The sequence below is a fragment of the Meleagris gallopavo genome, chromosome 2 (genome assembly GCF_000146605.3).
Source record: "Meleagris gallopavo isolate NT-WF06-2002-E0010 breed Aviagen turkey brand Nicholas breeding stock chromosome 2, Turkey_5.1, whole genome shotgun sequence".
Classification (NCBI taxonomy): Eukaryota; Metazoa; Chordata; class Aves; order Galliformes; family Phasianidae; genus Meleagris; species Meleagris gallopavo.
This window is the reverse complement of record NC_015012.2, coordinates 67,841,364-67,868,352: the sequence shown is the minus strand read 5'-3', so window position 1 is coordinate 67,868,352 and position 26,989 is coordinate 67,841,364. Positions and strand designations below refer to the sequence as shown.

General features: G+C 40.3%; 1 protein-coding gene across 3 annotated transcripts; it reads right to left on the bottom strand.

The window, feature by feature from the left end:
- On the bottom strand, positions 1-23,027 carry BVES (blood vessel epicardial substance). Of its 3 annotated transcripts, XM_019613077.1 has the most exons (8): positions 22,800-23,027; positions 21,122-21,246; positions 14,665-14,852; positions 13,615-13,723; positions 11,373-11,540; positions 8,296-8,437; positions 3,211-3,314; positions 213-300 (listed from the first exon to the last, which is right to left on the bottom strand). In XM_019613077.1, the coding sequence occupies exons 1-7, from the start codon at positions 23,014-23,016 to the stop codon at positions 3,247-3,249; spliced, it is 1,017 nt and encodes a 338-aa protein (XP_019468622.1). In that variant the 5' UTR covers positions 23,017-23,027; the 3' UTR covers positions 213-300; positions 3,211-3,246. The 3 variants fall into 3 exon arrangements, with proteins under 3 accessions (XP_031408382.1, XP_019468622.1, XP_019468623.1); XM_031552522.1 differs by lacking the exon at positions 3,211-3,314 and having other exon boundaries at positions 1-300; XM_019613078.1 differs by lacking the exons at positions 213-300; positions 3,211-3,314 and adding an exon at positions 3,321-5,013.
- Between the last annotated feature and the right edge of the window lie 3,962 nt (positions 23,028-26,989).

The following is a 26,989-nucleotide window of genomic DNA, read 5'->3' as shown; positions in this document are numbered from 1 at the left end:
TGACACAGGTATATTTATTTCTTTATTTAGAAGTAAAAGTGTGACATTTCTGTCTAGGAGCCACTGACACATGGTGTGGTAAATTCAAAGACAGAAAGATGTTCTTAGCTTCCAGACTCCTTTCTCTCTCCCTGCAGCTTTGTACAAGCTCTTACACATGAGATGACAGATTCGTTCAAGGCAGCCGCCGCAGCTCCAGCTTTTCAGCTGACGGTGCTTCAAAGACATCATCTTCAACACTTTCTTCTATTGGCTTCATCTTTGCTGAAGTTCTCAGGTAGGGTGATGTCCGGCCTGGGCCTGCCACAGTGCCAAAGAAATTAGCAATTAATTTAACAATACATACTTGCTATTCATACCGATCTGTAATACAGAGTACAGACTCTGATGATCCTTGTCTAATACTCTCATAAGAGGATTTTATGATTGAAGGTTTCTTTTTTTTTATTTTGCCACAGGCACGAAGAAATCCTAGGTGCAGGACAGCCAAGCTGACATGCACCAGGAACACTTTCAGAGTTTAAATCCTACAGCCACTGCAAGCTTCAGTGCAAATCCTGACTGCGTGAGATGACACCTTGGTGTTCTTGAGAACCATTTTCTTATTGTTAGATTTGATACAGGCTAGTTTGTTTAGCAATGTATCAGTTTAAAAACCAATATACCTGTTTAGCAAAAGTAATCAATGAGTGCTAGTTCTAAATCTTTCCATTTCAACTTTGCTTGGTGTGTGCACAGCCGTGTTTATCTCAACTTGCATGAATAGCCTTGTTTCTCTCAATAATTCTGCTTCACAAGAAGCACTGGAACCATAATAGACTACTTTTATCTTTGCATTTACCAGGTGCAAGGTCCTCTTCCTCAGATTTCTCATATATTGTTTTGGATTAGAGTGCACTAAGATAGAAAGTTGCTCATTACGGCTTAGCAAGCCAAAAAAAGTTTGCCAAACTGGGGAAAAACAGCTACAGGTCAGCTAGAAGTCTCTGTGATGAAGCTGATGATGTAAAAACAGGGAGAAAGTAAGTGGTCGAAGACCACAGGCAGGTGCTTCTGCACACTCCCAGAGGGACGTAAGCATATATTATTGAGTTCTTGGAAAATCATGAATACATATGCAGTACATTTGCATACATATGTCTTAGCTGTTCAAATGTAGAACCTGAGTCTGAGACAGTGAGCTCGTTTTGTCAAGTTGCTCAGTAGATATTGTGAGGAATAAAGGAATGCCGCTTTCTGACACCACAATGAAGAGAGTTTTCTTCCCAGACTTCACATTTTTCTCCTAAAGGACGCTAGGACTGGTTGCCTACATACAGAAGTTCCATACATCTGCATGCTTGCTCTCACCATGAAACAACTGTTACATTTGCTGGCTAACCTCAGACGGCTACATGATCTCAGCCCCAACTGCCCTAGGCTGTAGGCAGCTGAACAGCTACCAACGACCAAAAAGAGTAGGGAAATCTCTGAAACACCATTTCAGAAGGGCAAGAGGCAGTGGTCCTGCCTGATTGATCACCTGCATACAATTTACAAATGCAAATTTTCTGCAAAAAGTACTAATAGCTATCACACAATCAGTCAGGGTTGCTCTCACTACATAAAAAAGGGCACACAGCAAAGCGCTCTGCTGAGGAGGCCGACGAGGAAGGACTTCTTTCTGCAGCATATTTCACACAAAGAACAAAAAATCCTTGCCACAGGCAAGACCAGCAAGTGTTATGGTATCACATTTTTAAGTCACATTCACACAAATGCTGTTTAGCTTTCTGGAATTTTTATGTTAAACGTGTATTAGTAATTTATTCTAGCATTCAAAACGCTATTTTACTGGCATGATAAAGGGTTACTCACACAATTTTAAGAACTGGAACTGTTAAGCACTCCTTTCTACACAAATGGGCTTTTACATCCTAAACATGTAATGACCACATCAGTTAGCTGTCTGAATCCAAAGTCCAGCTGTAGCACTGACTTTGTTAGGAGACTAACAGATTACACTCAAAGGTGAAAGGATGCCTGAAAATGCTGGATTATAGCTTCAACTTTCTTTTTTCTATTTCATAGATTAATTTATTGCAATTTTCAAAATGGTTTTGTTTTTAAGTGCTTACTTCTCAGAAGTCGAAAGAAAGAAGCTGTAACTGACAAGCAGGACTCCAGTATCAGAGCTAATGCTGTTTGGTTGAACGCCATGCCCATATTTTCCACACCACAAAACCTTGCCTGTTCATGCCTTCACCCAGTGCTGAACAGAAGTTTGAGACTGAACCAGATCTCAAAGGCAGGCCTTCCATACACTGCTCCTGCACTCTCCTGAGGTGCTAAACTCAAACACCTATTAAAATGCTATTTCCTAGGAAACCCAATTTTGCTATAAACCACCAGCTGGGTCAACATGACAAGCACACAGTGAGAAAAGGCCGATAAACATACTATCTAAACAACATGTTCCTGCTTAGCTCAGAAATTTACAAATTCAGATTCATAGATCAGCAACTTTGAGTGATCTAAAACAAGTGCTGCAGGGCTGGAGCACCTCTCCTATGAAGAAAGGTTGAGGGAACTGGGCTTACTTAGCTTGGAGAAGCGAAGGCTCTGGGGAGACCTCGCTGTGGCCTTCCAGTACTTGAAGGGAGCATATGAACAGGAGGGGGAATGGCTGTTTACAAGGGTGGATAGTGATAGTGGACAAAGGGAAATGGTTTTGAACTGAGACAGGGGAGGTTTAGGTTACATATTAGGAAGAAGTTTTTCACGCAGAGGGTGGTGACGCACTGGAACAGGTGGCCCAAGGAGGTTGTGGATGCCCCATCCCTGGAGGCATTCAAGGCCAGGCTGGATGTGGCTCTGGGCAGCCCGGTCTGGTGGTTGGTGACCCTGCACATAGCAGGGGAGTTGAAACTAGATGATCATTGTGGTCCTTTTCAACCCAGGCCATTCTGTGATTCTACAAAAAGAAGCTAACTATATCATTAGTAAGTATGACTATCAAGCAATAGATTTACTGAACAGAACTCAGTACTAAAATGTTTTTAAAAGACTGAAAGCCAGCTGAATCTGTCCTTCTGATTGAGTTTAACTACTTCTGCTTATCACATACTTTGGAAAAAGAGATAAATCAACTTCACTTATTAACAAGTTACATACAGATGGATCATGTATGTCAAGCACATGTACCATAATACACAAAGCTCACATTAATACCTTTTGGAGGACGCTTGCTGAGTTAATGTGATGTTATCAACAGAAAGCATCATGCTGCAAACGACTCACTCCGTAAGCATTACAGAACTCGTGTTGGTTATTTCCTTAATATAAAAGCAAACAGTTAGTTGGGTTTCTTAATTAATTACATTTAAAACACAGTTTTGTTAGTAACTGCAGTATGTGGCCAATTACTTAGAATTTTTCAATCTTTCACTGCTAAGCACTTTGTAAATAGCCTTACATCAGTTTCTTTATGAAATGAGTCAGTTGGTAATTTTCAGAACAGCTAAAAGCATAATTGTTTGGATTATACAAAATAATAAATGTTCACTTTTTCAAGAACATGGAAGTTAAGAGAATAAGATCCGTTTTAGTTGTAGTAGTCAAATATCATATCTGTAAAGGGAAGCATCTGTCCACACACTTGATCATCCAGCAATGGCAAGACAGAAACTGTGCAGAACTTCTGTACGCTGCACTTCTCTCATTTGTTGCTTCTTCTTCTAAAAGAAATACAGCTGTCATTTCCATATGTTCCTCACTGAATATTCTGTCTTTTTTTATTTGTTTGTTTGTTGTTAAGACATTAGTGCATGATTGCAGGAGAATTCAGGTGAACACAGCACTGGGGCCTCTGTATGTACCTCATACTGAAAATTAAAAAACATACATGAAAAAAGGCTGACTATGCTGTGTGAAGGTTTTTGAAAACAGAACAGTGGGAAGGTAAATAGCAGCTTTTTTCTTCAGCTTTGCCTGCAATCTGAAAAAAAGTACATACATAGGCACAGCACGAAGTCAGTACAGATCTTCAGACAGAGCTCACCTTGGTAGCAAACCCATCATTGGGCAACAGCATTACAAGAAAAACAAACTAACAAGTTATTTTGGCAAAAAGAAAAAATAAAGCGTTATGATTTAGTCAGGTAAAACATCTTTTATCAACTGCAGGAGTCAAAAGACATTAATCAAATTGCAAAGAATGAATTGATAGCTTTTCCTGAAGTGCCTTTTACACTGCACGATGAGTAATCCCCCCTGCCTCCCCAGACATAAGAGAAACATTGTACTCCAGAGGCTGCTATCACACCTCTTGTTGCCAGTGATGTGATGGCAGTGGCACAGCCAACTGTTGTTTTCTGAACATCTAAGAAATTTCCATCTCTCTCTTGAGGAACGCACGCACCACACACCAGAAAAATACGATACACAAACCAGGAGACATACAACAGAAAAGTGCTTTTAACAAGTACTTGCTAAGAATGGGTGCATCTCAGGAATTAATGTAATTACAGGTGGAAATGTCAAGCATTTAGATTACTTTCTCCCAAAGCTGAAATACTGGTGTAAGTGTTCTGCTTCTAGGCCTGAAAGAGAATTTTAAATCCAGCTAATTGTACAAATATCTATTTACAATTTCTTTTCGGCTTCTGAGAGTGCCAATTTAAGTGCCTTCTATGCAAAGAACCAGCTTCAGTGCCATGGAGCTTTGTCTTGAAACAGGTGAAAAGCCAGCTGAGAGCTTATGGGTAAAGATCAGAGAACAGACCAACAAAGGAAACTTCACAGCAGGTATCTGCTTCCTGAACAAGAAGAGCAAGTAGATGGAAGCCTCTTCAGATAGCTGGATGATGTCTCACAGTTGAAGGCCTGGATACTTGGGAGCTCTGACTACCCATGTCTGGTGGCAGCAGGGCCAGGCACGAGTAGGCCAGGAGGTTTCTGGAGACTGTAGTAGACAGTTTTCTTGCAGGAGCGATCGATGAGCCGGTTAGGGGAGCTGCTCTGCTGGACCTGTCACTGGCGAACAAGGAAGAACCCATCAGGGAGGTGAAGGCTGACAGTAACCTTGGTTGCATCTTCCAGAAGCTGGTGGATTTTAAAGATACTAAGAGAGCTGTGCAGACAAATAGGAGAGTTACAGCCCTAGACTTGAGGACAGTGGACTGCAGCTTAGTCAGGGATCTACTTGGCAGAAACAATGGGGCCACAGTCTGCAAGGGCAAAGGGACCCAACAACGGCTGGCTGATCTTCAAGGACACCTTCCTCAGAACACAAGGACAGTTGATTCCCAAGTGCAGAAAGTTGAGCAAGCGTGGCAGAAGGCTGTCACAGAGGAACAGGAAAATTCTGACAGAGCTCAGACACACATACAAAGTGAGAGCAAGGATGAGCTCAGGAAAAATACAGAAACGTGGCCCACACATGCAGAGATGGAACTGGGAAAGCCAAAGCTCAGCTGGGCTTGGATCTAGTGAAAGACAACAAGAGCTTCTCCAAACACACTGGCAACAAAAGGAAGACCAGGGAAACTAGGAGGTCATGGCTCAGAGGGGCACAGGATCCAGGGAGAAAGCAGATGGAAAAGGCTGAGACAATCCACATCTTTTTTGGCTCAGTTTTTAAACTGGTAAGTTTGTCCTGAGGCTACCCAAGTCTGCAAGTGCAGTGGCAGAAACTGGGAGACTGATACTTTACTTATAGGAGTTGGACTGAGTTAGGGGCCACTAAAGCCAACAAGCCACACAAGAGACTTCGGAACTTCCTGTTCTGCATCCATGAGCACTAAGGGTGGCTGAAGGAATTACGAGACCCCCCTCTATCACCTTTGAAAGGTCACAGCAATCAGATAGAGGAAAAAGGCAAATGTCACATCCATTTTCAAAAAGGACAAGGAGATGATCCAGGGAACCACTGTTCTGTCAGCCTAGTCTGAAGTTCCTAGAAAGATTCTGGAGCCTATATTCCTGGAAGCTGTCTCAAAACATATGAAGGGCAGGAACATCGCTGGGAACAGCCACCATGGAATTTACCAGGTTCAGACTGTACCCCATCAACCTGACCACCTTCTGTGGTGACATGACTGGCCCTGTGGATAGAATGTAGTGAATGTTGGATCATAGCAAGGCCCCAAGCAGCTTGCCATCAAATCCATCCAGTGAAATTGCTGAGAAACAGACTGGACTACAGCATGGGTGTAAACTGCTAAGATTGCTGAAATCACAGGATAGTGAACAGCAGTACAAAATCCAGCTGGCAGCTGCTTACCAGCAATTCCCCTCACAAGTCAGCACCAAGGCACATAAACTTCAGCATATCTTTGTTAATGACCAGGTTGATGAAACAGAAAGCACTCTTGCCAATTCATTCACGACAGCCACATAAAGAGGGAAACCATATCCCAGAGGATAGAGCTGCCAGTCCGATGGGGCATTCAGAAGCTGGACAAATGACATGAGCTTCTACAGAGTCAAATTCCTGCACCTGAGACACTACAAGCTAAAACAGCATTACAGGTTGGGCACTAACTGTTTGTAAAGCAACATTTCAGAAACAGACCTGGGATCCTGGTGGACACCAAACCAAATACAAGTCAGCAGTGTGCCTCTGCAGTGAAGATTCATAAATTGTGCTGTATTAGCCAAAGCACAGCCAACATATCAAAGAAAATGGTTATTCGTCTGGATCTGGAGTCCAGTTTTGAGCTCCCCTGTACAAGAAAGACATGGACATACTAGAGAGTACAGTGAAAATAACCAAGGTGGTCAGGCTGCAGCACATGGCATACACGGAGAAACTGTGAGAACTCGGTGTGCTCAGCCTTACAAATAGAGGACTCACAGAGAACCCTTCTGTTGTCTCCATCTACCTAACAGAACAGCAAAAAGAAGAGAGTCAGATTCTTCTCAGAGGCATGCATTAAAGAACAAGGGACAACAATCATAAGCTGCAGTAAGGGAAATGTTTTTCACCACGAGGGTGGGAAGGTACTGGAATGGGTTGCTCAGAGAAGGCGTAGGATGTTCAACCTTGAAAATATTGTAAGCTTGATCGAATATGGCCACAGGCAACCTGCTATAGCTGACCTCACTTTGAGCATGGTGCTGGACTTGATCCAGAGGTCCCTTCCAACTCAACTGTACTGTGATTCTAAATGTTCTTTTAGGAAGCTGAGGAGACATGAAAATAACACTGGAGTTTTCACCAGCCCTTAACAACTATATATAGCAGCTGTCACCCTAGACATTCTAGCAGGGTGAAACACTAGCAGAGCTTTTGCTTCCATTTCTCTGGGAATGCAGACTAAATGTAAGGAGTGAAAACAGGTAGGCCCCCCAGGTCTGCAGGAGCTCTTGGGTGAGAGCTGTGAGGAACACAATGGAACAGTTACATGGTAAAGTACTTTCTTTTTTCCTTAACTTCAGCAGAATTTAGCCACAATAAATAACTGCCAGTGATTCTTTTCCTCATACATCTAAATTCTAACTACCCAAGAAAAAAAATATTCCCTGAATCAAAGTAAATAATACTATGTGACCCTTTATAATTGCTAAACAGCTTATGGCAAAAGAGACAATTGAGCATCTTCTGTTATGCTGTTATTGTTGCTGTTTTTAAAAGCTGCTTTCTGGAGTTCAGACTATTGTTAAAATTTAGATTTGGGAAAATTAAAAGTAAACAAGATCAAAAGCCTAGAAAGAATTGTTTAAAAGGATTCTCTAAAGGAATCAATTCCAAGATTGGAAGCTAAAGGTCAGACGTAGCTTCCCTCACTTTGTTCTGTACTGATCCCAACATACAAAGCACAAGGAAGTAGAGCCTGGCAGCACATTTGGAGATTTTCCAGGTGGCCTCAAAATTAGTTGTGCACCATCCCTCTCCAGATGCTGCCAACACAAACTGCCTCAGAGGAAATGCAGAGCACCCCGCTGATGAGGGTAAGCGGTTTTTAATTTCTACAAGTACCAGCCACAGACCAAAGGAGATACTACTGTGACAGGTACTGTGCATTCACACAGTTTTGCTCCACTGCTGTAAACATTCCATATTATATCTATACATCCACATTATACTGCAAAGGATTACAGTACATGTTGCTTTTTCCACTGTCTACATAAAGTAGCTTCAGTTAGCATTACGCATTTATAGATTCCCTTCTGTCAGTTCCCTACACTTGACTGGTTCACAGCAGCATCTCACCAGCTAAACTCTGCTTCCACTGAAGACAGCAGAAGTTCTACAACCATCTTCAGTGATCAACCTGTGTTCAAAACTGGTATGAGCTATTTTTGAGCACTCACGAAGAGAAGATGAAGAGGAAGTCCCGCGAAGAAACATCTGCAAGCCATCCTCGCTGTCACTGGTACTGGCCATACTGTTCCTCATCTGCATCACAGAGAGCTGTGAGCAAAGACTTGGCTGCCGATCAATCTTTTTTGAGGCCTTAAAAAAATAAATAAGAAAAGGGATCAAGTAAATTAAAAATTAAAACAGAAAATAGCTATTTCTTCTGTAGTTGACAGTCTGGTCTCAGCTGTGACTTTGAATCAAGAAACAGTGAAAGATTCTATGCAGTGTAAATTGATTTAATGCAGATACAAGATGCCAGTAATACACTGGAATTAGAACATCAACAGCCATGAATTATTCACTTTTAATTCTTCTTTGTACAGACTTTTCAGGTATTTTCCTACAGACAAATTTCTTTTTATTATCTGGCAATTCATCACTAAGGTACTATTGGCAATCATGTAGGGCTTTCATGACATTTTACCTAACGAACTGGCTTTTGATTCTGATGAAAACAAATAAAATGCAAAATCCCAATGTCTTTGCATAGAGAGTAATGGTCACACAATGCATTTACTTGGAGTGCTCTGAGATATCTTATAGCACATTTATATGAAACAATACATTGCATCTCATTAGGTATTATTAAGAGTCAGAAAGACACGTGTACCTGAAAGGTACAATGTGCATGACAAATGCATAATGTATAACTCAATTCTATTGAAATTTAACAGTCAAGAATTACCACTTCATTTCATGTAGAAGTATTGTTTCCTAAGTCTTTGTGATGCATCAGTTAGATGAGTCTTTCATGCAACTACTTTCTCTAAAATTAAGGAGTTGCTGCAAACTAAAGTGAAAATATCATTTAATGAAGAAATATACAGCTATTTGGCTTCACAGTCTTATGTATATTTGTGTGATCTCTTCTAAATGACTTGTGAATGAAATATATACTCAGTGTATAAATAACTCCAAGCTGCTGTTGGCTGGAATAAAGTTAAAAGGAACTTTGCTCATACTGACACACCTGCATGTTATGAAGCCATATTTGAACCTTATAGGGACAAACACAGACAGGGTAAATGAAGAACCTGAAAGTCCCTTTCAGCCCTGATCTCACCTAGCCTGATGGGCTGGGCATCTATTTGACTTTCCAGGCTCTGCAGATACAACTGAACATCGATCAGAAGAAGCATTTTGAATAGTGAGGACTGCCACATGATGACAGCAATACCTGTCAGCAACACAAGGATTTAGTATTTGGCAGGTATGATAAGGACCTTTCACTTAAAAAAAAAAAAAGTCAACAAATTAAAATCTTACACTGAGTATCCCATGTGGTATTATCAAGAAATACTACTGCTACAGTTCTGCTGTGCCAGATGTCAGCAACACAAGTGCGTTGTGGATAACTTCGTACACCAGGCACAGTAACAACATCCTAGTGTACCTGGAGTCATCCACACACTAAAAAGAAAAGAAGAGAATGAAAGAAATGGGGCAGATAAGTAGAGAGAAAGGTAGAGAGAACAGAAAATAAATAGGAAATAAAAAAAGAAAAAAGATGAGAAAAAAAAAAAAAGAAAATTGATAAAGAACGTGGGAAACAGCAGTCACCTAGGAGATGCTGGCTGAATGCAACCCATAGAGCACAAAGGAAGCATGTTGCTACATGTTTGTACTGCCATACTCCAGAAATGACCTTCTACACAAGCATTTTTTATTTTTAATACAGTACATCTCGCTCCTGTTTTCTTGCCATCCTTTCACCATCCCCCCTCCAAAAAAGAAGTTAACCACATATTTTGTAAGATGTAGATCATAGATGGTATATTCCTGCTAGATTACTTATCTTCTTGCATTAGTAAGACTTACAACCTCAGACGATCAATGAAAACAAGGACCTTAAATAGTTTTGAGGATCTAATTGCAAGACAGGGTAACCCTCTGTTTCAGTGTCCAGTATAATTCTGTATGTCCTTAACCAGAAGGCAGAACAAGCAGTGCTTTAACAACTGTCCTTCCAACACTCCTTTATTTTTCTCTTTCTATAGCCTACCGAAAAAATTCAGAAAGCTTTCAGTATCTAATTAATCATAAATACATCACAAAATATATCAGTAGGCTTCACATGTAAAGAAGCAGTGGCAGCCACTCCTTTTGGATCTTTTTCCAGTAAATTCATAACTTTGCAGAAATAACTATTTAACATATATTTATATATGGGCAATCTGATAAGGATTTTTGCTTTGAGTCAGTGCAAGTTAATAAATACAGAATATGAAAACAGTATATTAACATTTTCCAAGCTTTTCATAAATGATGGTGAAAGTTCTTCAAATAAATTATGTATGAGAATCCTCCAGCCAGTACATAAATAATAAAAAAACCCACTACCAGCAGCCGAGAGGCATCCCTTGCAAGTGTTGAAAAGCCCTGTAACCATGGAAGGAGACAAAATGAAAGTAAAGTAAGATAATCAATATATCCACGACTACAAATAGGCCACTTACCATGACACCTAAAACACACTTCCTCTGCGTTCAAAGAAGAATGAGTTACAGTCAGAGTCCTTAGCAAAGGTATTTATACAGATTTCATGTCTTTTCCCAGTGACTATCAACCCAACATTTCCTTTTTCCCCCTTATATTTACAACCTGCAAACACACTATAATGTTATTCTTCTTGGCAAGATGTATTAATGCAGCTGTTTGATTCCAGCAGGGGAGTTCTTTTAAAAATATCCTGAAGCCTCTTTGTACAAAGGTACCCATTTATTAGTAAGAGAAGATATCCAGGAAGAAGCACCTTTTACCTGCTGGGCACCATGTCCACCAGCTGATTAGCCAGTTTGTTCAGAATCTGCTATTCACCTTTCTTGCACATGACAGTTCTAACAACCACCAGTATCAATGACTGACAAAAAACACTGCACTGACACACACTTTGGCACTAAAAGGCAACAAATACGAATTCAGCAGCCAATAGTGGCAGATTAAAAAAAAAAAAAAAGTAGTCTTTAAAGTTGAAGCAATGATACATTTACTTGTGTGTAAATTTCAAAATGAAACTGCAGTTGCTTACCTTGTCATTTAAGGTTGGGTCATTCAATGAATAGAGTTTATTTGTAATATCTTTGCCAATAAGATACTTAAAGATTTCATAAAGAAATGGCTCAGTTTCCAGAAAGTATGTCAGTCTTTCTCTGGACCAGCAAAGGAACTTGCAATTATCATCTGCAATAATGGTGACCTGAGAAAACACAGAATTAGCCCTTCTCTTTTGCTTGCAATTAAGTGCTACCATTCCATTTGTGTCTCTAGTTAAAATAAATTTAAAGCCATATAACTTTTTGATATCCCTTAGAAAATTGTATTTACAAATTTAAATCTTCTCAGATGGTTATCACTATCAGATTTTATCTGATAAACAGACCAGTTTGTTTTTCAAGAAATCCAGAGGGAGATAACATGAACGGGAAATCTCTCAGAAGTCCAAAACAGCAAACATTTATGTTAGAATAGATTTATATACAGAGTCAGTCCTGTACTGACGACACATCCCAACAGGCCTGCATGCTTCTTGGTTTTAGTTCACGTGTCTGTGCCCAAGTAGGAAGAACTGGTGCAAGCTAAAGGTTTCCATGAAAGAGTTTAAAAAAGGATATGGTAAAAAACAAAACATCATGCCTTTTTCTCTTCTACCTCACAAGCACTACCTCCTTGCACTTAGACCAGGGACCCATTGGCTTAGGTACTGACAATTCTGCTGTGGATGGCTGCAGCCAATGAGGTAAGCTATAACACCTACAAATTCCTGGTCAGACTTGTCCAGCTATGCCAGAGGAGGGCAGTGGCAGACAGAAATCAGCTCTTGGATGTTGCAACAGCATGCTTTGCAATAGGAATTCAGAAGAATTTATGAACTGTCCTATCACAAACTATCAAAAGTATTTATACACACACACACACAGACACATATAATATAAATACACACACTCACACACACATACATATATATATCAAGCCTAAGATAAAATGGAAAATTGTCACATACTCTCGGGTTTTAACTTTACAGTCTGTGACAGAGGAATATCAACTTGGGAAGAACTTGGCATCATTGCCAGCAGATGGAGTCCCTAGGACGAAATTTTCATCCTGTGTTGATGGTGCTGCCAAGAACATTTGTGTCATAGCAAACTGCAAGCAAACCTCACAAGTGAAGGACGCACAAAGCACCAAGACTGCAATAGTTTTCCAGGCAGGCACAACGAGGGGTGTGAGTCTTTTCCCTTCAGCAGAACTGATTCACATTTAGTAATTAATGGAGAAATAGATGGTATCAAGAGGGGTACAGCACTGCCGGACACCTCGCTGCCATGAAATGAATATGTCCTGACAACTATCTCCCTTTGGCAGTAAGCCTGCTGCTTGACTGGAACATGTTACATCAATCACTGATTTTAGATTCTGCCCTGCTCTTCCTCTCTCCTCCTTTGCCACAATATCAGCAGGGACGTATCCAGTCCAGCCACAGGCAGTCAATATGACACACGCAATTGAGGAAAAGTACTGAAATCACTGTTTACCTCTTGCTATATGAAAAAAAAAAAAAACCCTCTCTAAGTAGTATCTTTACCACAAACTAGTGTATAATATACTCATTAACATTCTAGTATAATTACATCACTAGAGATATATACTCCTATTGTACCACCTCTAAAGATACATACTCTTGTTGTTCCTCTAGGAATATTTTAATTCTAAACAGTGCTACCTCTTTCAATTCATGCTGTTTTAACAACTTTCAAATGATTAGTTCCTGCATTTTTTAAATCTTTCATTTTAGTAATGAATTTAGTAATTACATTACACCATTATTAATTTTCCTATTCTGTTTTTGAACTAGCAACGAGACTGCTCACATCATCACTTACCTCAGCAAAACTCTCACCTATAAATCAGTTGTCTCAAATAATCCTACAGCACAAAATAAGCTTGCAAACAGTAAAATGAAAGAGAACAACAAGAAAAGACAGACAGTAAACACCATCATAATACTGTTTTGCAGCATTTCATTTTAAAAGTTATTCCTGACGTGGTCCAGCATCAGACACCAGTATTAGAAAGCCAGCAAAATTACACAAACCAAACAGTTCAGTATTTCCTGAAATTATTTCGGGTTTATTGCTGTCAGTTTTGTTTATTTGTTTTCTCTGAGTTTGTGTGTGTTGTGTTTGGGTTTTGCTTTGTCTTGGTTATTATTATGATTATTTTTTTAATTGTCTCATTAGTTCACATCCAGTGACATTTAAGCCAAAGCGTACCTGGAATTTTTCACCCCGGTTCATCTGAGTTGATCGAAATTCAGGTGAATCTATAAAGGCACAGGGGTAAATATTATGCAGAAAATGCCCTCGATAAGAAACCTTCATTCTGGAAATAAAAAAGTGTGAAACATCAATTCAGAACTACGGAGGTTGACTTATTTTATTACAATTGAGTATGATTACTGACAATGGTAATGCAGAAGGCAACAGACTAAAGTATGTACATCTTCTGGACTTGGAGTCAACCTACTTTCTGCCTGAACATCCACCAAATCCAGATGTAAGGTTAACAGCCAATTCTGGTTGCCTGATGTGGTGTGCAGCCCCAAAACACAACTGTTAAAAAGGAAAAAAGGTCTGAAGCGTGATGCTCTAGATCCAAATCAGAATCAGGCTTCCTTTAGATAACTAGTTTCAGGAATGAGCTGCTAATGACTTTGAAGAAAAGTGATGAAACCTGACATCTGTACGGAGGCTGCTTAAAATTTTGGGCATAACTTAGCGAGAACCTCAAGATCACAGCCTGGACATGGTAATTTATTTTACCCTTTCTCATTTGGGTCTGCCAGCTAGGTCTGAGCAACGCACCTTCCCCTTTCTGTCTGCATGTACAAAGTGCAATGAACCAACTTCAACAGGTCTCTTGGTTTAAAGCCTAATGGATGGTTATTTTCTCCTTCCCTCATGCACAGTACTTTTTAAACCTTAAAACCTGAGAATGCACTGAGGAAAAATCTTAGACACCTAACACTAGAACGAACTTCTTGTTTGCTCTGGAAGACTCTTTGGTGTTATAAGAATGTAATCCCCATTAAAATCAATATGGCTGCACACACGCATGGAGGCACAATGTTTTTGCATTAAGAGACATCACAGCCATTTGAAGAGTACCAAAGATAGCATATGGATGTATACTATGTGGTGATAGACCATAACATGCAACAAATAGTAACATTTAAAAAAATGTTTTAAAAAAACACAAATATCCACCAACTTTCTCATGAATTCAACCACCACACAACTCATAAGAAGCTTTATAGCACCTACTTCCCCTTCAGTAGGATGCTTAGCCTGTCATCAACTGATGTTTTATCCTCTGCAGCATAAGCTTGACCTGCCTTCAAAGTCTGAATGTTGCAGAATTGCCCAGTTAATCTCTGGAATAGCTCTGGAGGCACATGGAGTGGTTCAAACATTCTCTTGTACAGGCTGCTGAGCTCCTTCTCTATCTTGATCTAGAATGCAAACACAAAAGACATCAATACAAAGAGACAGTCTAGCCAAGAAAGGGTAATACTACATGCATGCTTTAGCTGCTAAATCTGAGTAACATCTTTGTATTCCTTCTGTTTAGGCAAGAAAATAACTGGTAAATGTGACATCTATCTACAATGCTGCCTATGACTGGGTGACCAAAACCTTAGCTACAACTAGCAACTCCAGCAATCTGGTGCTTTAGGAACACACATTTCATATAAAAAGTATGGTAAAACAAGCACATGGAATCTTTTGAGACTTCTGATCTAGCAGTGAATAGAACTTGCACCAGATTTACACAGGAAAATAATGAGATTGCCTGTACTTCCCACACCATGCCCACAACTCATTTTGGCCATCTCTTGGGCTTTCCTGGGAATCTTTCATCCCTTACTTCTTGGCTTACCTGCAGCAGAAAAACAGGACTATGAATCCTATAAAACAAATCCATCATTACAACACATGTGTTGAGGTAGAAAAATACTACTATCAGCTGAACATCCCACATCTGGGAGCCCACCCAAATTCATGCAGCAGCAGTGAAGGAAAGGAAGCTGGCTGAAATGCCAAGCCTGGAGATCTTTCCTGAATGAAGGCAGCAGGGAATAGGACAGAATCCTGGCATTCCCTAAAGCAGAGGCTGCTTGAAGAAACAAATTAGAAATAAGCACCAGATTATGAAAAGATAACAAATAGAAACAAAAAAAAAAAAAAAGGAAAGCAAGAAAGAAAAATGGTAGAAAAAGAAGAAAGCAAGTTACCACTCCAACAAATGAGAATATTCCAAAGTTTAGACTTGGAATCTATTCTTCCAGATTATTTATTTAGATAATTTTTGTATTTCCATATTAAAAATAAGGGAGAATAAAGCAACACCGAAGTCCAGGAGTCAATTTTCAGCTCATGGTAGCAAACAGAGCAAACTGAGAAATTTCTGAGTATTCTATACTTGGAGTAGGATGCAGTCCAAAATGACCAAGAGTCTCTGGACTAAGGCTCACAATGAATTCAAACTCTGAAGTACACACAATTTCCTCCCCAGAAAACTATTTTAGGGCAAAAAAATATTAATCTTCAGCCCTAATAGTTTTATATTTCACATCAAAAACTCTCCCTGTTCTGGTAGAATTACATCTGAGTGCTGAACAGTGAATCAAGCATAATGAAAGTTTTTGGAAAATTCATGACATTTAACCTTTACTTACATCTAGAACAAATTGAGCTGAAGCAGAAGCTTTACAGATTTGTGGAACCATATTTGAAGGATACCACCATGGCCTCAGCTACTGGATGCCACCCATCTCACACATAGGCAACTGAACCCCATGGCAATTGCTTTGGAACTGACAAACACGTAGGCAGAGATGGTGGGTTCATCCCACAGAAACAGTATACAGTTACCTACTAAATTTCTACACAGGAAGAGATAAAGCTGCTTAGGTGACCTTGACATTACTACTTCATGACATCACAAAATGGTCTTTGCAGACTCCATTTTCCATAAAAGTTTAACAAAACAGTATCCCAAACCTGTAGACGTTACCTTCTACCCAAAAAATGATGCATAATGAAATAATGGTTATAACCCACTGAAATTTTTATACAGCCTTACTGCAAAACAGACAACAATACCTGTTTTCAAAGGCTTAAATTAAAAAACTCCTGCAGGAACTTCTGAAACTTTCTTTTCATTATACACAGCAAAACTTACTATTAACTTTGTGAACACTTACCACCCACAAATATTTTAAAATGTTCAGGTTTTGTTCACTTACTTTTTTGATCTGTTCATACATACGCTTCAATCAAATGTGACTTACTGTCTCCTCAAAACATTTCACTGGATTTATTTCATTACTTATTATTTTGTTACATGGATTCCCTTTTCCTATACTACCAAAGAATATACATGCCACAGAAAAGCTGCCAGGACAGTGAAAAGGATGACTGGAATACAACTGTTCACACAGTATTAGCAATAAAGTCAAAGAATCATAGAATGTCTCAGGTTGGAAGAGACTTCTTGAGATCATCCTGTCCAAGTCTCTGCTCAAGCAGGACCACCTTGAGCAACACCACCCAGTACCTTGTGCAAACTGTGAAGGATGGAGATTCAACCACCTCTCTGGGCAACCTGGACAAACGCTCTGCCACTTGCACAGTAGAAAGTGGTTCCTGGTGCTCAGATATTACCTCCCCTGTTTCATTTTGTGCCCATTAGCTCTTGCCCCCATACCAGGCTCCACTGAAAAGTGTCTGGCTCTGTCCTCGCTGGGAATCCATGTAACAAAATAAAAAAAACCTTCTTCTTCAATATATGTACACACTGATGAGATCTCTGAGTTTTCTCTTCTCCAGGCTGAGCAGTCCCAGCTCTCCCAGCCTCTCCTCATAGGCTGCAGTCTCTTCTTCATCATAGCCCTCTGCTGGACTCCTTCCATTATGCCCATGTATCTGATGCTGGTGACTGTCCTGAACTGTATTATTTCAAAGTACGTTCCACATACACATGACATTAGGCAATTTATTTTCCCCACAACCTTGAGGAACTCCCTCATTCTTAATAGACATATCAATTTAATTTGTACCTCTGTCTATCCATCACCACTGCAACTCAAAGAGAGACAAATTCCTTCCTCAGATGAACACAAGCAGCTCCCAAGACTCCCGAATCCAAAACAATGCATGCGGAGAGGATTTGGCCCTAGAATGCTGATCATTCCCTTAACTGAGTACACAATTCCAAATTGATGATCTTCCTCTAACATTTAACACTTACAAGAGGAAGAAGGCACACCTACTTTCCTAAAGATTGATCAGGTAGAGCAGTGGAGATACACTTCAGATAGTCTTGCTTGTAACAGACTATTCACCCTTCACGTGCATAGCTGACTGCTTCTCCAGTCATGCTCATGGGTCATATTCCAAATGAGCCATATGGGGAGGTGTGATGTTTTGTTCAGCAGTGGTTGAAATATTCTGGGATCCTGCCAAAGCTCCAAGTCAGAGCTCTGTACAGACACTGACTAGAATCCTTCAGCTTCCACTCAGACTAAAAAAGCCAAATCTGTAAAGCTCCAAGGAATCAAACCCACAGAAATAATCTTCTAGTCAGAAAAGAAACTCACTGCATTTTGCATGCTCCATTTAATAAAATAAATATTTAACAACTGGAAATATTAATTATTCATTTTGTAATATCGCTAGCTTGTAATTATTCTTCCATTCTTTTCTTTCCTTAAAAATGTAATTTGTGAGGATGACTAAATAAAATTGATTTTGAGATGGGCAATAAAACAGAAGCAGAAAGAAAAAAAACTCATTCAAAATCAGTTCCTAATAATTTTCTTCCTTTTTAGGCATTTTCCAGCTTTCTGTAGAAAAACACTTAAACTGCCTTAGAGTTCACAGTAAATAGAATATGTCAAACAGCTAAAAAGATGTGTGACTATCACACATCACTTCAAGTAACCCTGTTGCTCATAGCCTGTAACAAAGTGATTCATACATTGTCTGGGATGCTACCCTGTTTCCATGCAATTTCCACCATTGTTTAAATTCACATAATTTACTAAGAACGCAGAGTTCCATTTCCAGAGATACTGACAAACCATAGCACCACACCTGCAGCGGTGGTAAGAGCACAAAATTCCTGAGAACCAGACCACAGATCCCAGTACAGTTTAGATAAGCATTAAGTTATTTCACTTCTTCCTTATACTGCTACAAGACAGCAAGGAAATACAATCAAACTACTACATAAACACAGGTTAGTAGTTGACAATAGCTGTACAGACTTATTCTCAAGCCAAAGGAGAGGGATGGCAGTATCACACCTCCCAGCAGCTGTTAGTAGGTGGGTTGAATTACACTGGACAACTAGCTTAAGCTGAATGTGTAACTTGTAGATAGAAAGAAACAAGGTGACTCCAACTCCTCATTCCTCTTTCATAAAGTAAACCTACTGCCTCAGAAGTAGAAACCACAAGTAATTATTTGTGCTCTTTGAAAGTGCTCTTAATTGTTAGACTCGAGTATTAGATGCTTCATTTAAGAGGCCTTCCATTTCTGGAATGAACTATGCAGTACTTCAGTATCAGAATGTGACAGAGACTACCTAAGAAAACAGCTGATGCCTACATAGAGCACCTCCCCATTACAAGTATTTGATACTCCTCCTACATTTTAACATTGCTGTTTCCTGCACGCTTCTGTCTTTAGAAAGTGGTTCAATATTGAATAAGATTGAAGGCACTAAAGATTTACTAAAGGCACAGGTGGTAATGGTTTCAAGATTTTAATTTGATCTCTATCCAAGATTATAGAGAATGTCAAGAGGTTGTCATTCATTCTTAAAGTCAACTGTACTGACATTTGTTTGAAGACGACTCTTCCGGCACTAATGTCACTCTCAGCAGAAGTGTTTACAAAGGCTTCATACAGAATATGATTCCAGCAAGATCCCTCATTTCATTCTCTAGATCTGGTCAAGACCCAGAGTATGGAACCATGGGTAACAATGCCAACTGAGTGCTTAAGATTCACTGCTACAAGTATTTTGGAAGTTGAGTGTGCACATCTACAAAGTTCACTGTTAAACAATCTCCACTGGACCCTCTAGAAGTTCCCTGCATTTTTTGTATTTTATTTTATTTTTTTAAACTGAGGAGCCCAGAACTGGACACAGTACTCCAGATGGACCTCATGTCACATTCTGCCCATATGGGAAAGGAAGGGGTGACCCCTCACCAGGGCAAAGTGGAGGGAGAGAAGAACCTTCCTCAACCTGCTAGCCACATCCTTTTAATGCATCCTAGGATATCACTGGCCCTCTTGGCCACAAGAGCACACTGCTAGTTCATGGTCAACCTGTTGTCCATTGGGACATCAGGTCCTTCTCTGCAGAGCTGCTTTCCAACAGTTAACCTGTCTTTTTAGCTCCTAACCCGTACTGATGCACGCAGTTATTCCTCCCCAGGTATGGGACTCTGGGCTTGCCTTTGCTGAATCTAGGTTTCCTCTCCAACTCTCCACCTTGATGTGGTAAAGAGATTATTTCCAGCAGTTCTGTTGTATCAAATGTTAAACACTTCTGGAAAGCATTCGATTTTAAGTAAAAGGTTATTCTGCTCAAAACCTGACAATCTGACACCACGTATTCCTGTAATCTTCATGTTACAAATCCATATGCCTTAGACTTTGCAGACCACAGAATGTAATACTAACACTTGGAACACTTAGCACTTCATTAAAATTTGAGTGGTATGTAATAGCAAATATTATATTACACGTTACCTAGTTTTGACATGCATATACCAGCAGAAGGTTGGGTTGCTCATCATTTTGCAGAGACAGAATGCAACTCTGGATGAATAATAAAAACAAAATACCTTTCTATTGGATATACATTTAGCTGAAGGCAGGGCAAAAGTATCCTCTGGTTTTGGTATGTATTTCAAATATATAATTACGGTGCATTTGAAGGGAGGTATTTTAATGCACCCTTTTGAAGGCAACGAAGGGAGTTGCAAAATTCTCAGCCATGACTCTCAAAACTCAACGAATACAATAAATGAGCTAAAAGAATGCGTAAGATGAGGAAAGGGCAAGAAGATTCTACTTCGTTGTTTCCTTTTAAGAACAACAGCAGAATCTCATCTTTTATTTGCATTTTAAAAGAACATGACAGTAAAAACATGGATTAGCACACTTGTGTGCAAAGTGATGAGTATGAAGGTCATTCATAAATACTGAAGTAAGAGTCTATTTGGATGCTTCCAATTTACCAGTCTCCTTCCCATCACAGAGGCTGTTTACGACTTTAAAAAAAAAAAAAATCAGATAGGAAAGTTTTGTCCCTCCCAAATTCCTTAGTTTAATCAATTACAGTTCTAGAATGCTCAATTTTAAATATCTTAGTAAGACTTTTGTTTCAGGAGATCAGTGTGCATATACATTTACAAGAAGTAATTTTTTCCTTACTATCAGAAAAAAAAACAAAAAACAGCCAATAGTAACTTCTGAAGTCAAATCACTTTTCAAGAATATGGATTTCAAGAAAATATGTACTGAATGAGACTGACTAGCAGCATTCTAATGGCCTGGATCCTTACTGAAGTTGTTGGTTGACTTAATTCAGAACAACTCCTGCAGAATTCAGTGATAGGTTTGTCCAGCAAATATGGTCAAAACTTTCTTTTTCTTGCATCTTATTAGACTGCTTGTGCAATGTAGCTGATGTACGTACCGGTCTTCTTTTATATACTAGGTATATGAAGTGTAAAAGGTTGACCACCAAAAACACAGAATTCCAGATCATTATGTCCAAGGCACAACGGTAGAGTGTAGCCCAAATGATGAACAATGCACATCCTGTAAAAAATTAAAAAAGGAAATTCACTTTCACTGGCTAATAAACACATTCTCTTATAAAAATCATCAAGAGCTTGTCCACTGAGTGCAAATACACCCAAAAGTTTTACTATAGTTAGGCTCTGTGAATCAGTGCATGAGAAATGACTACCATGCCATCAAGAGGCACTGGGTCTGCAGTCCTGCCATACAAGGCTACAATACTGAACCAACAAGAATTCAGGAAGGGAATGGGGACTGCAGAAAGGTGCAGCCCACGACGGCCTTTACTAAAAAAATCACATAGAAAAAGCAGCTTACAAAACTTGATTAGTGCATTAATTAGACAAACAATGGCCTAGAAACAAATGTTCATTATCCGCATCAGAGACATTTACGTCTAACTAGGGAGCTGTACACTCCTGAAGTCGTGCACAGATATTTTTGAAAATGAAAGGGAAGCTGCATCATCTCTGTATTTTGACAAAGTCACAGCAGAAACTAGCATCCTCTGGTGTGACATCAAAGAGAAATTTTCAAATGCTTATTCTTTTTCAGTTACTTTGTTTTGAATAATGACAATTGTTTTACAAGATAAGGCATGCTTAATGATCAGGGATGTTATTTTTAGCCTACAAAGACAGTACTTAACTGATGATAGGTTATGCATCAGTGAGCCCCCTGCAGATAAATGTGAAACAACTGGCCAAATTCAGCCATATCCAATAGAGATGGATGTAGACAGATATATTTTCCCTTAATCTTCATGCAGAAGAAAAGGGATCAGATATGTAATTAAGTTTCCTTTTCCTGTCTTTCCCTGAAGGTAATGCTGAATATGAACTCAGTATTCTGTATGGGTGTCTGGCCAGGCAGCACGTACATATGGATCAGAAAAATCAACATGTGATGGCTCTTGATCAGCTGCTAGATTAAAGTAGGAAGAAATGAGGACACTAAGCCTGGAGGAGTGACACTGTGGAGTCACTCCACAATGGAGTGACACAGCAGAGGACAAATATCCATAGGGACCAGATCTTCTGCTGCCCACAGATTAACTTTGCTTCCAGTTGCCATCTCGTCGTAACAGATTTTTATTCTGTATCTGTTCAAAATACAAGAAAACCTATGGTTCAAAGCTCTCCAAAGAAAACCTTACTTATTATAGATGATTTATTAGGCCAGAGCGTCAGTCAATGCATAGTCCCAGCATTTACTTGAAGCCTAAAAGGTAAGGTCTTTAAGATATAAGGATTTCACTGCAATTTGGAATTCAATTAATTTTAAGCAGCTAGAGAAATTTAAAGTAAATGCAGCACACTTGTTTTTAAGTCAACATCTAGGTAGTTTTGAAGTTGTAAACTGCATCTCTGTGAAATTTTGAGATAAATAACCATACTGGAAAATATCTGTCCAGGTCAGAATGGTCTTTACCTTCAGCAAAAACAACTTCAGCAGAACACAGAGTACATGGATACATTATGGAATTTCACTCTGACCTGGAGATGCCCCTGTAATACTCCCCTGTTTCTGCCACAGGCAAGGTGCAAACTTCTCCATAAGAAGTCACCTACCTATGGAGAGCAAACCTCGCAGAAAAATCATATGAAGGTTCAGAGTCGTTGGAATAACCAGGCCAGCTGCAAAACAAATATTTGCCACATGGAAAACAAGATGATGGATCTCCTTCCAGTTTTCACAAGCAGTCTCATTGAAAGGCACAGAAGTGGCATTTTTTAAGTCTGGAATAATGCCTAGTGGAGTGAGTGGGCTGATTGCTGTAGTATCCATCTTGAAGAATCCTACAAAGAGAAGACAGAAAAAAACAACCAAAACAAACACAGTAAACTGAAACATTCATGGAAAAATGCTTTTGAAGGGCAACCTAGACCTAAACAGTTCAGTAACTTTACTCTCTCTTTTTCACCTAAGTGTTAAGCTTCAAGAATGGTCTACTTCAAATTTTGGAAGCCATGCATAAACAACATTGTTTGAACACTAGCTACTATAACTCACATTGCTCAGTGAAACATGCAGGGTATTCCTCCATGTCCTACACAAATAAAAATCACCTTTTTAGTCTCCAATTTACTGAATGGCTCCAAGATCACAAAGCCAATAGATCACAAGGGGAAATTAACCTGCATAAGACTTCAGAGCAAAAAAGGGTTTTTCAGTGTAAGGTTACCTTAAAACACACAGAGCTCTTCTTCTAAACAAGGACTGGTAGTTCCTAGGGGAGGAACAATGCTGTTTCCTTGATATTTAAGAAAAAAAAAAAAAAGAAAAGAGCCTTAACACATCTGGCTCTCCTGCAGGATCATTTGGGGTCTCCTAAGCAACATATTATTTAGCATTAATTAACCAGAGAATGCAAAAAACAAACAAGACACTCAGGCTGGTGAGTTATGACGAAGTCCTCCAGGGAAACCACTTCATCTGCCTATAAGCAACCTTGCAGGACTCTGCAGAACTCCAGAGGAAAATAAGAGAATTAAAAAATAACATGACTCCTAAATTAAAAATATATAGGCTTTTTTTTGTTTGTTTGCTTTTGCACTAAGAACCTCTTCAACACTTAATGTTGCTTCAGTGCCATCCATACTCCAACTTCCCCCAGTCAACTTGTGTGCAAGACTTAAGCAAGTTAGGCAATGTCTCAAAATTAAGTCTCTTCACCCCCTTTTTAAAGCAGTGGGGAGAAAGATACCAGGAAGGAAAATTCGACCATCTCATAGCTGTTACAGCTGTCAGTTGCTCAGAGCGTGTCACAGATAAGGCATGCTACAGAACACACAGAGACATTTTGCAGGATCAAACACTGCAAGCACATGGTGTACACTGTCCCTGCACTGAAATGGTTCTCAAGGAAAAAAGTATCTAATTCTTACAAAACAAAACCAACAATCAAAAAAACACCATAGTTCTCTGTCTTGCTCCAATTTATAGGAGGGAAATGAGCTTCTTTTAATATCTGTATACCCGGCATGAGATTAAGAAACAACGGTTCAAGTGTTGGTCTGACCAGTTTATTATAAATCTTAATTAGGGAGATGGGGAAAGGGAGGACGGACACTTATTATGAATTAGGGTAATGGAGAAGGGAAGGAGGGCAATAGAAAAGATAGGAAAGAAGAAACAAGGAGTCTTTGTGGGCAGCAAGAGGGAGATAGTGACCACCATGGATCCAGCATGGTTGGTAGTTCAGTCACTGATCTTCAGTAGTGGTGGGTCGTCAGGCATTGTTCTTCTGTTGGTGACAAGGATGGCAACAACAACGGTGACCATGGCGATGATGGCCCCTTTTCAGTGCTTTCAAAGCGGTCGACTCAGCTGCCTTTGGAGTGACAGCTCAAATCCAAAGTGGTGCAGTCAGCTCTCCTTGGAGTGGCAGCTTCTGGCTCTGGGATCTCAGCAGAAACTCCTTTGTTCCCACCTTCGGGGCCTTGCCAGCAGATAAGAGGGAGCAGGGATGCCCACTTGCACCCTGTTTGTCACAGGACACGATGGTATCATTCCCCAATTTTCCCATACCAAGCTGGAGCTATTTAGTCACAGGCCAGATCTTCTGCCTGTAAACACTCCTGAGCACTCTCTTCCGAAGGCAAGCAGCTCTGGAGGAAGGGGCTTTCAAATGTTCCCAAAGTGATGTCGATTGTCACACGGTAGCACCCATCACTTGCCTCCTCAACAAATCAGAGTCTTATCACAAAATACCTCAGGAAGCAAGCTTTGAGCCAAAAAAAAAAACAAAGAAGGATTCTCACATTCTCTTATTTCTGTTCTTAAGAGCTCGTTCTCCTCCCCTGATTCCTGCATCAGTCACTCACAAAGGCCTGAACATGCTTTACGCTGAGTTGCTACCAATCATCAGGATGTAACATTTTACAGTGCATACAAGAGAACAGAGGATGCCCTGCTCTCCTAAGGCTTGCTTGGAACACCTCGCACATTTGAAGACTCATGGCCCATGACATTCATTCTGCTCTTGCAAATCACAGGTTCCAGTGTCATGATCCAGCCTGGGGATCAAGATAAGGTTCTTCACCAGAGGGTGGTCAGATACTGGCACAGGATGCTCATGGCAGTGGTCATGGCCTCAATCTGCCAGTCTCAAGGAGCATCTGGGCAACGCCCTCAGTCGGTCTGATTTTTGGATGGTCCTGCATAGAGCCAGCAGTTGGACTCAATGGCTTCTTCTGGGTCCCTTCCTACTTGGGATATTCTATAATTCCATGGTCATAAAGCAGCACAACAGAAGGGTTTCTCTAGCATGCACTGACCAAGCTAATGGACATCTTTGTCAGTAGAGCATCCACAGCTGTAACAAGGGGATGTTCAGTGCTTCTGAGCATCTGCACCACCTATTTAGCTGCCTAAATTACAACCTGGGAAGCTAAATCTAGACACGTCTATCTTCTATAAGCTAACATCTTGAAGTCTTCATATGATTACATTTGATACTGATTACATTTGACCCTAGCCATACTGGAAAGAGCTGGGAAGTTGACTGCCCTAAAAGTGTTACCCACAATTAATGTCAGGACGTCAAAAGTGAGAACTCTGATTTTTAGATCCAGTTCTTTAGTCTTCACCTCCAACATCATGTTGCAGCATGAGCTAAAAACCTGCTTTAGAAGAGCAGAATCAGCCCTGAACAACTTCGACGTAGGGTTATTTCCCCTGAGAAACTGTCCTGGTACAGCACTGGACTCTGTGTTAATATCAAAGATGAAAGTACAATGCCAAACCACAGTGGAGAAAAGGGTGGAAGTAGTATCAACTGAAACATAAGTGTTGTAGCACAGTTTCGTAGTACAAGATAATTAAAAGAATACTTTTTAATTACCAAATAATTTTTCTTTCGTATAGGTTTAGATATACTGACTGATGGCTCAAGCCAGCTGGCTAACCTGAGAAAAAAGGAACAGCTTAACACTGAACAAACTCAGTGCTACTGCAATACTAAATCTATCAGAAATTAGCACAGCTAGCAGGAAAGTCTAACCAATTTTTCTTACGTGCATGACACTTGTGAAGAGTTACAGTAACACATTTTCAGAACTGAAGACTCCAGCTGAGTTCGCTGTCGCATTTTCCTGTGCTCAGAACATCTTTATACATGGCCAGACTTTCGAAATCCATTCTCAAAGGTCCCCAAAACCTCAGATGCCTTCCAAAAGGGATTTGGAGAAGCTGTGCAGGAGGCTTGCCGACTTGATACGGGACGCACGGAGCAGCCAGCTCTCACCGTGCACTTCCTAGAGGACACTCGTTCGAGGCACCATTTTCCTTTTCATAACGAAGTAGGTGCGAATGGAAAAGCGCTATAAGAAATGCTTCCTTTCCATATGCTCTTTAGGGCAAGTTCACTTCGGTTAAACGTCGGCAACTACAGAAATTACTCTTCCCCTGCACCTTAATCCCGCCAAACTTCGCCGCATTTTCACTCTGCGCAGCGAACAAGAACGCACACCTGCGAGGAGCGCCTCCCGCGGGCTCACAGCCACGGCAGCCCGATGCCAGCACCGCACCGCACCGCACCGCAGCCGCGCTGCCCGCCCTGGGCTGACACCGCCCGTAGAGGCACGGCACGGCCCCGCCGGATGCGGCCGCAGCTGCCGCCTGTAGCCCCGCTTTCTACCAACGCCTCCAAGCTTTGTTTTAGCCCAAAGCGCGCGTGCACCGAAACGAATAACGAAGCAAGGAACTGGTTCCTTGGGCCGCTTTTAAGATTAACGAACCAAGCAGCCCGCCCTGGGAC

Excerpts from the sequence above, each read along its gene's own strand:
- BVES (XM_031552522.1), bottom strand. The coding sequence starts at position 23,016 with ATGGATACTACAGCAATCAGCCCACTCACTCCACTAGGCATTATTCCA. Across the intron at positions 13,724-14,664 it reads AGCATCCTACTGAAGGGGAA|AATGAAGGTTTCTTATCGAG; the intron begins GTAGGTGCTATA and ends TTTTATTTCCAG. Across the intron at positions 301-8,295 it reads TTCCTCTTCATCTTCTCTTC|GCCCAGGCCGGACATCACCC; the intron begins GTGAGTGCTCAA and ends GCACTGTGGCAG.